This window comes from Diadema antillarum, unplaced genomic scaffold, assembly GCF_040938485.1.
Source record: "Diadema antillarum isolate AM-2024a unplaced genomic scaffold, OU_Dant_1.0 seq00000447_RagTag, whole genome shotgun sequence".
Classification (NCBI taxonomy): domain Eukaryota; kingdom Metazoa; phylum Echinodermata; class Echinoidea; order Diadematoida; family Diadematidae; genus Diadema; species Diadema antillarum.
The window spans coordinates 551,928-565,196 of NW_027271421.1; the positions used below are offsets into that span (position 1 = coordinate 551,928).

The following is a 13,269-nucleotide window of genomic DNA, read 5'->3' on the forward strand; positions in this document are numbered from 1 at the left end:
TCAACGTTTTATGTTACTGACCTCAATACCACACAAGTCAAAATTAAAGAAGAAATCATAATATAGAAGTAAGACAGAAAGACAATTTGTATCTCATTACCAAGATATATATATATATATATATATATATATATATATATATATATATATATATATCAAGAGTAGAAACAGTTGTATAAACACAGCAGGATAAAATGAATACTTATTTATATAGTATACTTATCTAAACGCTTTGATAAAGGTCTTTGACCGAAACGTCAGTCCAATTTTTTGGCTCCTGCGGTGTTTATACGACTGTTTCTACTCTTCATATTTTGATGACTGTATATATATATATATATATATATATATATATATATATATATATATATACATGACTATATGACTATATATGACTATATGACTATATATATACATAGATAAAGATAAAGGTTTCCCTCTTTTGATCCTTAATAGTTCAAAAACTATATATCAGAGGACACAAATATTGATATGAGCAATACCACCTGAATAGTCTACAATTTTTTTTTTGGATGAAATGTAAAAATGAAAGCATAATTTAGTTTCCTTATTCAAGATTTATTTTGAAGTTAGGGTTCAGATTTTGCTCTATTTTCAATCCTCTGTACAAAACTTTAATTTTGCACAGGGGTCAATTGGTGTGTATGGGAGTGTGTGGTTAACACCCAGACAATGGTCCTGAACAATGGCCAGCCGGGTTTGAATGTTCTATTACATATTCATGAGAAATTCCATTATCACAGCTAATCTGTATTCATCCTGAAATGCAGTGTATGCAAGCACATGAAAAACATTATATGCTTAATCTTTTCTTGTCAATGCATTTTACCCTTTACCATGAATTCAGACTAACAGTGCCCAGTGTCCTGTGTAAAGTTCAATTTTGTACAGAGAGTTAAAATTTGATGAAAATCTTGAACATAACTGTAGAATTAATCATGGATCTAATGAAACTGATTCATGCTTTCATTATCCAAATCACCTCCAACTAAGCTGTGCTCTGTTCACACTTTTCAGCTTGTACTCATATCAATGACAGTGTTATCTGATGTATAGTTTTTGCACCAAAAGTGGGAAATGTTTTTTTGTAACACCAATACCTGTACACATACATGCACGATTAACCCAAGTGTAGCATACCGTGGTATCTGAAAATCTCTCTTTAAAAAAAGGGTGAGAAAAAGATACACTGTAATACATTTGAAATTCTCTCTTTTATAATACGGAGTGAAAGACATTATACCGCGTATACAACACACACAAAGTCGCAATCACTCTTTGGGGAAATTATGAGAAGGAAACATCTATACAATCTGAAATAGCTTGAATAAATGAACAGTGGCTTTCGTTCTCTACCCTCCTCAAAATATTATATAACCACGAAGGACTGAAGAAAGCGTTAATGCATTTTGAAGTAATGTGCGCGTTTTGGCGCCACTCTTGCGTAGAGCAGGCATATTAGATAGTGTAGAATATCAGATAATGTATGTACACAAAAGAGTCCTCGACCACCATGATTGTCGCCTGATGAACTCCCCCCCCCCCCCTTCCCTCTTCCCCGTCTTCTCGTCACTAGCTGGTGAATCACATCACTGTCTTCCCGCCTTCACTTCCTGGCCCTCATTGAAGACTGGACGCCTGACTTGGCACGAAGCTAACACGTTGGGATGATGCACCTGCCGTAGCTCACTCCTACCATTGATCGACTCGTCCGCCGATATGTAGCTATCTACGGCAGCTTGCTTCATGTCGGGCGAGGGTGCGGCCAGAGGGGACCGTGTGGGCGAAGCTAATCAGAAGGCTGTTGACGACTACGGCCAGCGTTACTCTTATTTTTCATTATTTTTCCCCATTCCGTCATGGGATTCTCATTTGGGTCATATTTGGTCTAGTATGATTAAGTTTCCTTTTCAGTCGCGACTGTCCTCTGCCTGTAAACTCATTCGCAGAGCTTCCTATGCGATACTTCTAGCATCACCCTGAAAGATTTCTGATTATCCCGTCTTCCAAATTTTCATGAGCAATGATGGATGGAAACACATGGAAAATGATGAGAAAAATATTGTTATTTCATTAAAAATGTTGACATTTATTTCTTAATCTTTACTAAGTTTTTAAAACAAAGCTATACATCTAAGGCACACACACACACACACACATTATACGTGATGTTACAAATCTATATTTAAGCATATCATATACAGTAGTATAATACTTGTACACTAATGTATTTTCTATATAGATCTAACACGTTTAATGTACTCTTCCAGTGGATTGATTAAAGGAATCAATTTCGCATGTTATAAAGTTATGATATTACATCGTGATTGCTGGTGATTTCTCGATTTTTAAGAGGGTATTCTGTAAGCTTACATGTTGGATGCGCATTTAAGGAGACCGCAAATGACAAACAAGATGAAGGGTAATAATTTACTTCCAAACTAATACTGGTGATATCCCTACCAAAAACATGATAACAAAACAGATCAGTATTGAAGGAAGTGAAAGATGTGTAGCGGATGCTCCTCTAGTCCCGTTCTCCTCTCGCTCCTTGTCGCTATTATAAAGCATATTATGAGTTCTTGGGACCCTTTTCTTCTTGGAACGTAAAATATAAGTAGTTACTATCGATATCATTACCGCAGCTGCGTTATCATTATCACTTATTTGAGATGTGGTATTATGATTCTTCACCGCGTTTTCCTCTAACAGTAATGATTAACTTTTATATTCTTTGACGTACAGTTTAAAAACACATTTTTACTGTCATTATTATCTGAATCAGTACAACCGCTATTTTAAGCACACATTGTGTATACTTAGAAAGTTTAAAGTTTAAAACTGTTCTTTTTTACATCTTAAAGATCAGGTTGATGAACTTGAACCACAGGGCACACTCTTTGACACTGTCTCTATCAATTGTGAGAGTGAATAACAAAGGGGGAAAATGTTATAAGTGATATTATTATCGCGATGTCGTTATAGACAATAGGAAGAGAGTTGCTCCAGAATGGAATCCGAAGTGAACTCTGCAAAAGACATGAGTTGGCACCTTTCAAAATCTGTTTATAAGTCGGTATATGATCATATACTACGACAGTGGTCTATTCCAAGTCCACATGAGTTTATTTATCTATTTATTTATTTATCATCCATTTCACATTTAAAGTACAGAGAAATATATATATATATATATATACATGTATATATAAATATATATATATATATATATATATATATATGATACATAAATCAAAGAAAGATTACAAAATGGATGGATTGCCCATTTCAGATCCATTTTCACAATGAAGTGAATTGTGTGAACTTTAATTTACCATAAAACTTGATCAAGTCATAAGAGATAAATTTAGGGTAGTCAATCGCAATGTGCTTGAGTTGATACTTTACAAAATTTATTGCACACTAATTCCTGTCAAAATGTCAGTCTGTGAATGCCCCCTATTGATGCATGTAAACTGGGCGAGCAGAGAGCCATTATATGCTTAATCCACAGCATGTCGTGTGTTTCTTGATACCAGTTATTTTTTTCGAATCTGTGATGCGAAAGGCTTAGATAATGATTAAGATATTTAAACAATCATGCCCGAAATCCAAAGGCAATTTCGGCACCCTCATGAGAATTGAGAGGTGAAGGGTAACAGTCATTTGGATTTCATGAACCAGTGATGTCACCTTTAAAAAATGTCATTCCACAAGGTGTTTTAAAAGCTCAACTTGCACCAGTACATAGATAGATGTTGTAAAAGGGTGACAGTCAAACATGTTGCGAAGCTCCTTAGAATCAGTCTAGCCCGTATGGGATTAATTGTCTTAACCTTTGAGGAACAATTTGAATAGCCACAAATTTCAAACTGAGATGGCGACAATCATCGTTATGTCTGGTTATATTTTTTATGAGTTTGAATACAAGGGATATAAAGAAATCATAACTGAATTTACCACTGAAAAAAAAAATCCTTCAAGCCAGCCCACCAAGGCGGACCCTAATCCTTCAAAATGTCACGTAAGATAACTGACCTAGTTTCTTCTTATCGGGATCATGATGTTCTGTAATTTGTATTCACGACTTAAAGTTGTCAGGCTTAATCAAGACAATTAATCAGTAATTACTGGGACTTTAGAATGAGTAATATATTCGAAATAAAGAAAACGTTCTAGTGTTCCATTTTGAACATATTCATCAATGTCGCCATGTGAGCATTCTAAATAACGAAAAAAAAACAACAACAACAAACAAACAAACAAATAGATGATGGTTGTGTTTCTATTGTTCCAATATTTACAAGAAGATGGTTACATTGACTTTTTATGACTTTCGGAATGGATGAAAATACTCTTTGGCGCTAGAACAGTTTACAAAGAAGATACAACTACAGTCAGTTTTCATAAGGTCATCCGTAAGTTTTTATCTTCGGTTTAATTCTTTGATGACTAGCAATTATATGACTAGTGAGCCGAAAAGTTCAGGCTAAGCCAGAATACAAAAGTCTTCAATTAAGTCCTAAAGTACCATCGAGAAAACAATGGATGTGTGCATTTTCCCAAATGTAAAGCCTATCGTCTTAAGAACGCCACAAGCTTTACTCAACCGCACAGACTTTTGTTGTAAATCATTTCTTCCTTTTTGTACAGTGATTGGCTGGTGATATTACAGATAATACAATCCCACATTTAGTCCCCTCCCACCCAGTTCACGCAGCGCGCATTGGTCCCGTTGCAACTACAAGTGAGCGAATCTTGCCACAGTCATCACTCCGTTCTGATATTTTTTTTTTCACGAATATGTTAGCATCTAAGTCAGATAGCACCAGCGGAGCCAGCTGCTATATAAGCCGAGCTCCACTCGACCAGCTCGTCTGTCTTTCGCCTAGCGAGGGTACAGACAGGGCGTTCTAAGCAGCGGTCGAGACCACCACAGATTAGCATCAACTCGTGACGACAGGAGCGGGACAAGCGACAGGTCTTCAACACACTATAGCCGGTGGTGCTAAGAAATCCCTATTCTGATTGTTTAGTTCTCATTGCAACACGAAACTTCGCGCTTAATTCGAATATTTTTAAGAATGCACGTAATGCGATAACATCAAATATATTCACGCATACTGGAAGATCATCTAGACAACTGATAAAGAGCACTGACAGCTAAAAAGTAGCTAATGAGTCCTCAGTAAGTAAGTTACGCCAAAGTTAGATCTTTATCGCGAACATTCTCCGCAACTTATTTCATCTGTACATTTCCAGCTGAAAAGGTGCATAAGGAAATGTCATCGATAGGAGTCTTTTCTTTCTAGGTCCTCTTAAAGACTCGCTCACTCAAAGAGGATATCATTCAACCTCAAGATAAGGACAGAGACAAAATTGAGAAGAAAGACAACGTTTTTGTTTTCTCATGTAACTCTCGGAGATCGACACAGCGCTCGACCATGGACGCTGAGGAATATCGAAAGCGAGGTGAGTTGCAATTCTGAATAGTCTCTACTTATCTACTTTCAGAAACAATGAAAGCTTTAACATTTCATCTGGTCTGCGGATCGCCAGCGGCATTATCATGTTTTTATCCTACTTGCATTCTGTCAAATTGTCTGTGCATTTCTCTCAGAATATCATATTGGTGTAAATGCATTTTCGATTCCTCTCTCCTTTTTTTTTTTTTTTGGCAAGACTGTTGAATGCAATGAATAGTTGTTGTTGTTATATAATTCATCTGCATTTGAAGTTAATCATTAATCACATTTGTTTGTTACACCTACTTTCGATTTGCGACATATGTTCGCAATGGTTTGATAGTACAACAATGCGGGTCTGTGAGATACAAAAGAACTGACGAAGTGTATAACTGATAAGAATTGATATTCTCTCTACAAGTTGGAAGGGCGTATTTACAAGCACTTCAAGTGAGTATTAATTATGATGTATGCCTATATTATAAACTATTCATACTTAATGAACATATTAAACATGTAACACTGAGTGAAAGCATGGCAGGAGTTATTGGTGCCCTTAAGTCTTCAAATTGAAGGAAACACTGCATGTGCTCCACTGGATTTTTTTTTCAGAATGAAATTTAGGATCTAGTGTTTCTTACGTCTGGACACGTGGCTGGAAAGTGAGAGTAGATGCTCTAAGGGACAATCCAGCAAACCATAGGGCGTGAAGCCAAGGTAGCCGCTCATGCCTGATAAAACAAATGTCGTAGGGAGGCGGGTATGAAGGGTGATCAATACCAATGAAAAGACCGTCAGCCAGCCAGCCATGTTAATGCTTCATACTCATATATCGTATCCCTACCACTCGGGGATTGCGAGAGCTGTTTGACACCCTCTCTTCTTGTAGCAAACTGTGGCTGTATGTGTAGAAATAAGATGACACAATTGCAGTTGAATAACTTGGGAAGCATGGTTTACATTTACGGTCTATGTCATGCTATGGCCTCCTTATCTTTTTTGTTCCACTGGAAACTGATCATGAGCATCTCGTACTTCGAACTCTCGAACTAAGATATATCACTTAGAAATGTCCTCGTTTAGGCAAATCATAGTGCCAACAAATATTGGTATGTTGTGTTTTGAGAAATTTCACACTCATGTAAGTCATGACAAAACTTTCAATAGATCTTAAGAGATTTTAACGCACAATTATACACACCGAAGTTTTTATCACGTATTCTCTATAGCACATGAGTGATTTATTCTCCCAGAAATATGATCATGTGACTGTCCTCATGTCGAAGTGTGATGGAATTCAAATTGTACTCACACAAAGGAAAACTATTCGATAGCTTAACCAATCCATTTCTCAAAAAGAATGGAATTGATCAATAGCCATCACCACATTTTATAAGACACAGTCCATTATCAATAAACAGGTAATTATTTTATAGGAGATTAGGTTCCGATATAGTATAGTTGAAGATCTAATTGTATCTAAATGGATCAAAATGGCAGGAGCACAGGATATGATTAATGCTTCGGATATGACCATGCACTTAAACGTTAAGTGGTTTAAGTGTCTGAAGGGCAACGTACAATGACCGAGAGTTATGGAGTTTATAATTGAGCACCACAACAACAACAACGAAAAAAGCAGAGCAGTGAAATTTAGAAAAAAAAATCGGAAGGGTTGTGGTAATCTGAATATCATGAGTGAGCTAATGTAGCGTCGAACATTACATTTTAAATGAGTCATTGTAGTGAACAGCCATTTTGTTAAATGACACCCCTAATACACTTCTTGTAAAAACAGTCTCTCTTTACCTTATTCAATTTATTACATTTCATATTACATAGTAATTGCAAGCCTTGTAACTTAAATTATTTTTTTCTCTCATAGACATTGATTATCATCTACGGATCTTATCTGTACTATCATCAGATAGATAGCATTTGCAATCATGAAAAAAACAACAATGGAAGCACGAATAAACCTCCTTAAAGTTAACAGGATGTGTATGGATCACTTTCGGAATATTTTTGTGATATTTTGACTGTTGAATAGAAAAATAGGAAGGGAGGAATATATAAGATTATGCACCTGTTTCCGGTACCCCTGCTACTGCCTTCTCATAATATCAAAATATGTTCAATGACTGCTGTTCTAACATAGATCGATATGTGTGTATCATATGACATTCTTTCTTTCTTTTCTTCCTTTTCACTCCCTCTCTCTACCTCCTATATTATTTCCTAGTTTGATACATTTAAGCGAACACTAAATGACACTAGATGTTATAAATCACACAATTTCATAATCAAATGGCGCCAAGGGCGTTGTGTATGAATGAACGATACCTGCATTCTGTGCGCGATTTATACATGTTTAATTGCCTTTGAATGAACAATACCTAACTCATATATCAGTGTGTGTGTGTTGTATGTGTGTGTTGTATGTATGTGTGTGTGTGCGTGTGTGTGTGTGTATTTGTGTATTTTAATTTGAGGATGTTACTTGGCATGCAGGCCTGAAGATTACATGCTCTAGCGATACGCCAGAATATATGCTGCCAAACATGAAAATTGCCTCAAATCAGCTTTAATCTGCGATCCTAAATCCACTCGGACGCGGTACGACTAATTTATGCTGAACGTCAGTCTGACGAGCTTAAATCGGTAATCTGTGTTAGGTTATAGGTCTCCCCCCCCCCCCCCCCCCCCGCCTCCCCCCCCCCCCGGTCGCAAAACGTGTAATAAGGGAAATTTATAATTGCACTTAAATTAAGTATGTATGAGTGTTTCCAAAAATGAAATCGGAAGTCACAGTGCATATCCAAACACTGATTAAGATACGAGTAGCATCATCCGTGATAGGACGTGGTATCGGCCTGAGGATATATCCATCTAATATTAAGGAACACAGATATAGCTCACAATATTTGCGATTAAATATAAATAAGCATATTGAGAAACAAATTGTGTACGTTGTATTCTCGACACCGCGATTTCAGTTGCTTCATGTTCAAATCTAACCAGTCTAAAATAGTTGACCATGATAATTCTTCAGTCGCCATAAGCTATCCCGCAAAATCGAATCCCCTCCTTGAGTGACCCTACCACGACATCCCACCCTTCCAGGTCTTTCGCCTGCATCCATGTAAAATACATTCAAGATTTTTTTTTCTTTTTTTTTCTTTTTTTTTTTGGGGGGGGGGGTCACTTCTCTAAATCTCAAGACCTAAATCCAAAGATGCCAAGGTGGACATTATTTGATATTACTTCGTGACTGCCTTCGTCATGACATTCACAACACGCTCATAAAAGTGATTAACTCCTACCAGATACCAACACGAAGACACATAATTCATCAAGATCGATATGACATATGATTTCTATATATATGTATAAGTATATATATATATATATATATATATATATATATATATATATATATATGTATATATTTCTCATAAGAAGATCATATGAAAGAAAACTAAGGAGAAATCAGTTGGATACTATAGCTTCGAGGAAACAAAGTTACACATCGTATACAAAGGACTACACCCCCCAAAATTTTGCCGCTGAATAAAAACGTGAACCATCAGAATGTGAAATCCATCGGTCGTAAGGGATTGTTTCAAAACTACAGCTGTACAAAGTATTTCATCTCGTCACAAGACTATTTAAGTCGACTGTTACAATACGACTTTAAACGAAGTGATAGAACTGGCAGAGTAAAATAGATGACTGAAATGACAGAAGTAGTGGCTATACGAATCGGTTCCATGACGTTGCTCCTGCAACAATTCCCATGAAATAAGATCTGCATGCTAGGCCAAACCCACAAACATAACCCTAACTCAAATCCTCACATCAAACTAAACCTCAAACACTAACACAACTCTAACCCTAAGTGCTTGGAGAAAGTAAGACTGGAGCAATTGTCGCAGGAGAATATGTGTCGCCGTACGAATCAATGTCATTGTTATATGCGTACCACCATCATCTCCATCAATATAAACAATTTACTCGTTGTCTTGAGCAATTTCTACTGTCCTCTGAGTTTTGGATTGATCGATGCTATAAGAGTACACAATAGATAAGGGAAAATGTATGGCTGGGAAGTTCAACGAGGTAACAAACACTGAAAGGTCCTTCCTGCTCTGTGAGTATATAGAAGAAGACTTCCATTTGTAAGTAATCATGGTACCCGATAGAATGATTCAATGTGAGGGAAAGGTTTATGTCACCTACATGGCAGGGACTGACAAAAAAGGGCGGTGCCTTGTGGTTCAAGGGCATAAAGTTTCAAGTTGATAAGCTGCTGAGAAGAATAAAGCCTTAAGGTAAGAGTGTAAAACATTGAGAAAACAGAAATCAGTCAGTTTTTCATCTTTGAAAGGTTGTAACTGATTCTAACATATCATGATTTAGTCATCTTCGTCTGCTCTTACCGTTGCGACAGCTATAGCTTTCGTAATTACATCATAATAATGTCATGGAAAAACTTCCGTTGTTCACTGCATGATCCCATGTTATACGTTACGTAAAGCTCTGTGAATCAGTCACAGCATGGTGCTTTCGTTAAAAGGAGATTATAACTGATTTTAAATAAGGTGCTCTCATTTACTGCTGTTATTACTGGTACAACCGTAAGCCCTTTCTTGTAATATCATGGTAGGTCATGGATTTTTTCCCCCTGCATGGGGCACTGATCCCATGTCGGATATTCGGTAAAGGAGAATAAGAAGATGGAAGAATCTTTTATGCGCATCAGAACCATAATGTTCAAAAAGTAGCCACTTGGACAGGTCCTTACACGTGCTTACGTCACTCTTTGAAGTTATCTTGATCACTACACTGCAGCAGAGGAATCTCTTGAAAAGACTCATCATACTAAGTGACTGGATGTTTGCTTGTAAAGCTGGTGGTATTTTATTTCAGTTGGCACTTGTAATATTGACTATTTGTGATGCCAGTTTCTACATGTTTTTTTTTTATTTTTGTTCTTGTATTAGCCAGTTCATTCCAATTGAGACCTTTCAGTCAATCACTGTCAATGTACGCACACACCATACTGTTGTTTGTTCGTTCGTTCGTTTGTTTGTTTGTTTGTTTTCACTTTCCATCTGACGAGAGGGCTGGGTATCCCATATTCAGCTGCATTAGCTGGTCTTCCACGGGGTCCAGTTGTTAGTACTTGGGGCAGACCACTTCACCGAATACACACACACACACACACACACACACACACACACACACACACACATAGGATATATGTATACATATATAAATATGTATATATATATATACATACATATGTTTGTAATAATAACAATAACAATAATAATAGTAATTGACTGTTCTTATATAGCGCATGACACAAAGTGATACTGCCCCTATATATGCGCTCAATGCTAAAGAACGCTATTATAGAATTTGTGGGAGACAATCTATGCTAAAATCATAATACACATTGATATACATGGTATTTCTGCAAGTATGTTTTGCCGTTCAATATTCTCAAAAGCACATGGAATAGGACATAACTTTGGATATTTGAAAGATTTTGTGAAAAATATGCATGAATATAAATCTTAACCCTCAGGGAAATTTGTAATTCACAAAAATTTTTCAAGATATCCTCTAAAACCGCAGAAAAACAAGATGATACACGTTATTTTTCAATAACAATTCATATATAGGATTTCACTTTTAATGAGAAAATCGAACACTGCGGATTAAATGGATGCAGAAAGATTAGTTTGAAGAAAATTGGATAATAATTCCGAAAATGATGATTTGTTCAGGTTTTGTCTAAAAGCAACTTCATTAAGTTTTTATTTCATAAAAGAATTCACATTCCCTTGACTTGCTAGAGAGATATAATGAAGAAAGTGTGTGCTGTTTCAGTGTCCTAGAAAGACAAAATTTACTTTATTTTTTGGCATTCATTGAGTTGACGTAATTATGTTTGGAGAAACTTAGCCTTTCTCTCAAAACTCAAGTGACGCTCAAATGACCATTTTGACATATGGCAAAAGCGGTATGGATGGGAGCTCTTTATTATTTCTGTGTCAATATTCTTTTCATGAGGGTAAACTTTTCTGTTGTTTTTGAGATTCTCACAAACTTGAATTTATGCGATGTGATGGTTTGATTTGTTATGCAACTTACTCATCTGGTATAGGTCGACTCTGCAAAGATTTTTTTTTTGCTGTTGGTGTTTCACCGTATTGATCCAAGCTGTTGGTATTTCTCTCTGTAAAGACAAGGAATACAATAGAAGGACTGGTCAATGAGTGTTTACAGCGGGAAAATATTACACAAAAATCGAACATTACTCTTCTCGTCGAAAGATGGCGAGATACAAAGTGTATTCGTTTGGTTGCACCATTCTTCAGAAACAACTGTCAGTTACGTTTACCTGTCTGTCTGTCTGTCTGTCTGTCTGTCTGTCTGTCTGTCTGTCTGTCTGTCTGGCTCTCTGCTTCTCTTTCTGTCTCCCATCAAGAATCCACGACTTTTGCTATACACGCTTTCCCCATGACTCTCCTATAAAGTGTCAAAGTTCACCAAAAGACTTTATGGACTGCTCTCCATAACAACATCTGAACCAACCAGCATCTCTACCTGAGCAGTGGGTGGGGTGGGTGTTCATGCTCATGGTTGGTTGGGTCAAGGGTCAATATTCCTCTAATTCCCCCCCCCCCCCCCCCCCCCCATGGCATTGCAAGCAAACATCACCTGCTGACTGTCGGCAGCACTCATGTTATACTTCCCTATGAGATACAAGAATTTCAGAAAAGGCCGTCCTCAACTCTCCGGAAATAACAAGGCCAAAATAAAATGTGCCGCAAGATGTTGCACCCGTATCTTTAGAAATGTTTCTTTACATTTTTAAACCGATCAAAATGCCATTACGCTGTGTTTTACATATCATTCATATTTCAGATTTTATTTTTTTTCTCCTGAAATCAGCTCACTAGATATTGCAAAGACTAAATAAGATTACAAAACCCATCACTAAAATTTACTACTAAGTTAAAAAAAATCACTTCCTGTGTCATTTTAGATCAAGATGTAATTTCATCAGAAATACATAGTGAGGAAAATTAGATTTTTTTTAGTGATATACATGTATACGCTGTATAAGAGATAATAACTGCACACATTAAATAGACGTTCATATTTCGTAGGACAACTAAAGATCCAATCTCTATCTAATTTGCATTTGCATATCCAGATATCTAAAAAATCAGATATCCAGAAAACCCATCTCTCTCTCTCTCTCTCTTATTTACTTTCATTCGCCACATACCTCTAAGTTTTCGTCCTGACAATTACGTCGCCGAATCGTTAAAGTGATGCGCTACAAAATTTAGCAACTAAGAGATCAATCGAACGTCATATTACCAAGTATACTTTTTTCTTATTTCCGGGCTGCCGTCGATGCAAAAGTAACTCCACCACTAGTAGGGCACCACCTTCCAGTTTGATGGCATTTCATTACCTTCCGAGATCATATGGACAGTCATAATCAAATTAGTTTTGAAATTTGCTGCTGCAATAACCCAATAAATGTATCCAGTTTCTCGAGGATTTAAGATAAGGGAATCGCACTTTTGCAAATGAAAAAGTGGAAAACACTGGAGGAAAATGCCAGCACAACGGAAGAAATGCGGCGGGAGGGGAAAAAATAGACAGCTGAATAGCTGGAAGGATAGGAAGATGAATAGCTGAGTATATGTAACAATATAGATTAATATGAAGATAGAGAAATTGGTATAATTGAAGG

The 13,269-nt window shown here is 36.7% G+C and overlaps 1 protein-coding gene across 1 annotated transcript in view; it reads left to right on the top strand.

Annotated features, from left to right (window-relative positions):
- The first annotated feature begins 5,449 nt into the window (after positions 1–5,449).
- LOC139732790 (aromatic-L-amino-acid decarboxylase-like) overlaps positions 5,450–13,269 on the top strand; it is a 43,914-nt gene continuing 36,094 nt past the window's right edge. Inside the window, exon 1 of the mRNA XM_071643634.1 lies at positions 5,450–5,493. Coding sequence (XP_071499735.1) covers positions 5,466–5,493 — 28 coding nt within the window. The 5' untranslated portion in view covers positions 5,450–5,465. The remainder of the gene's footprint in view (positions 5,494–13,269) is intronic.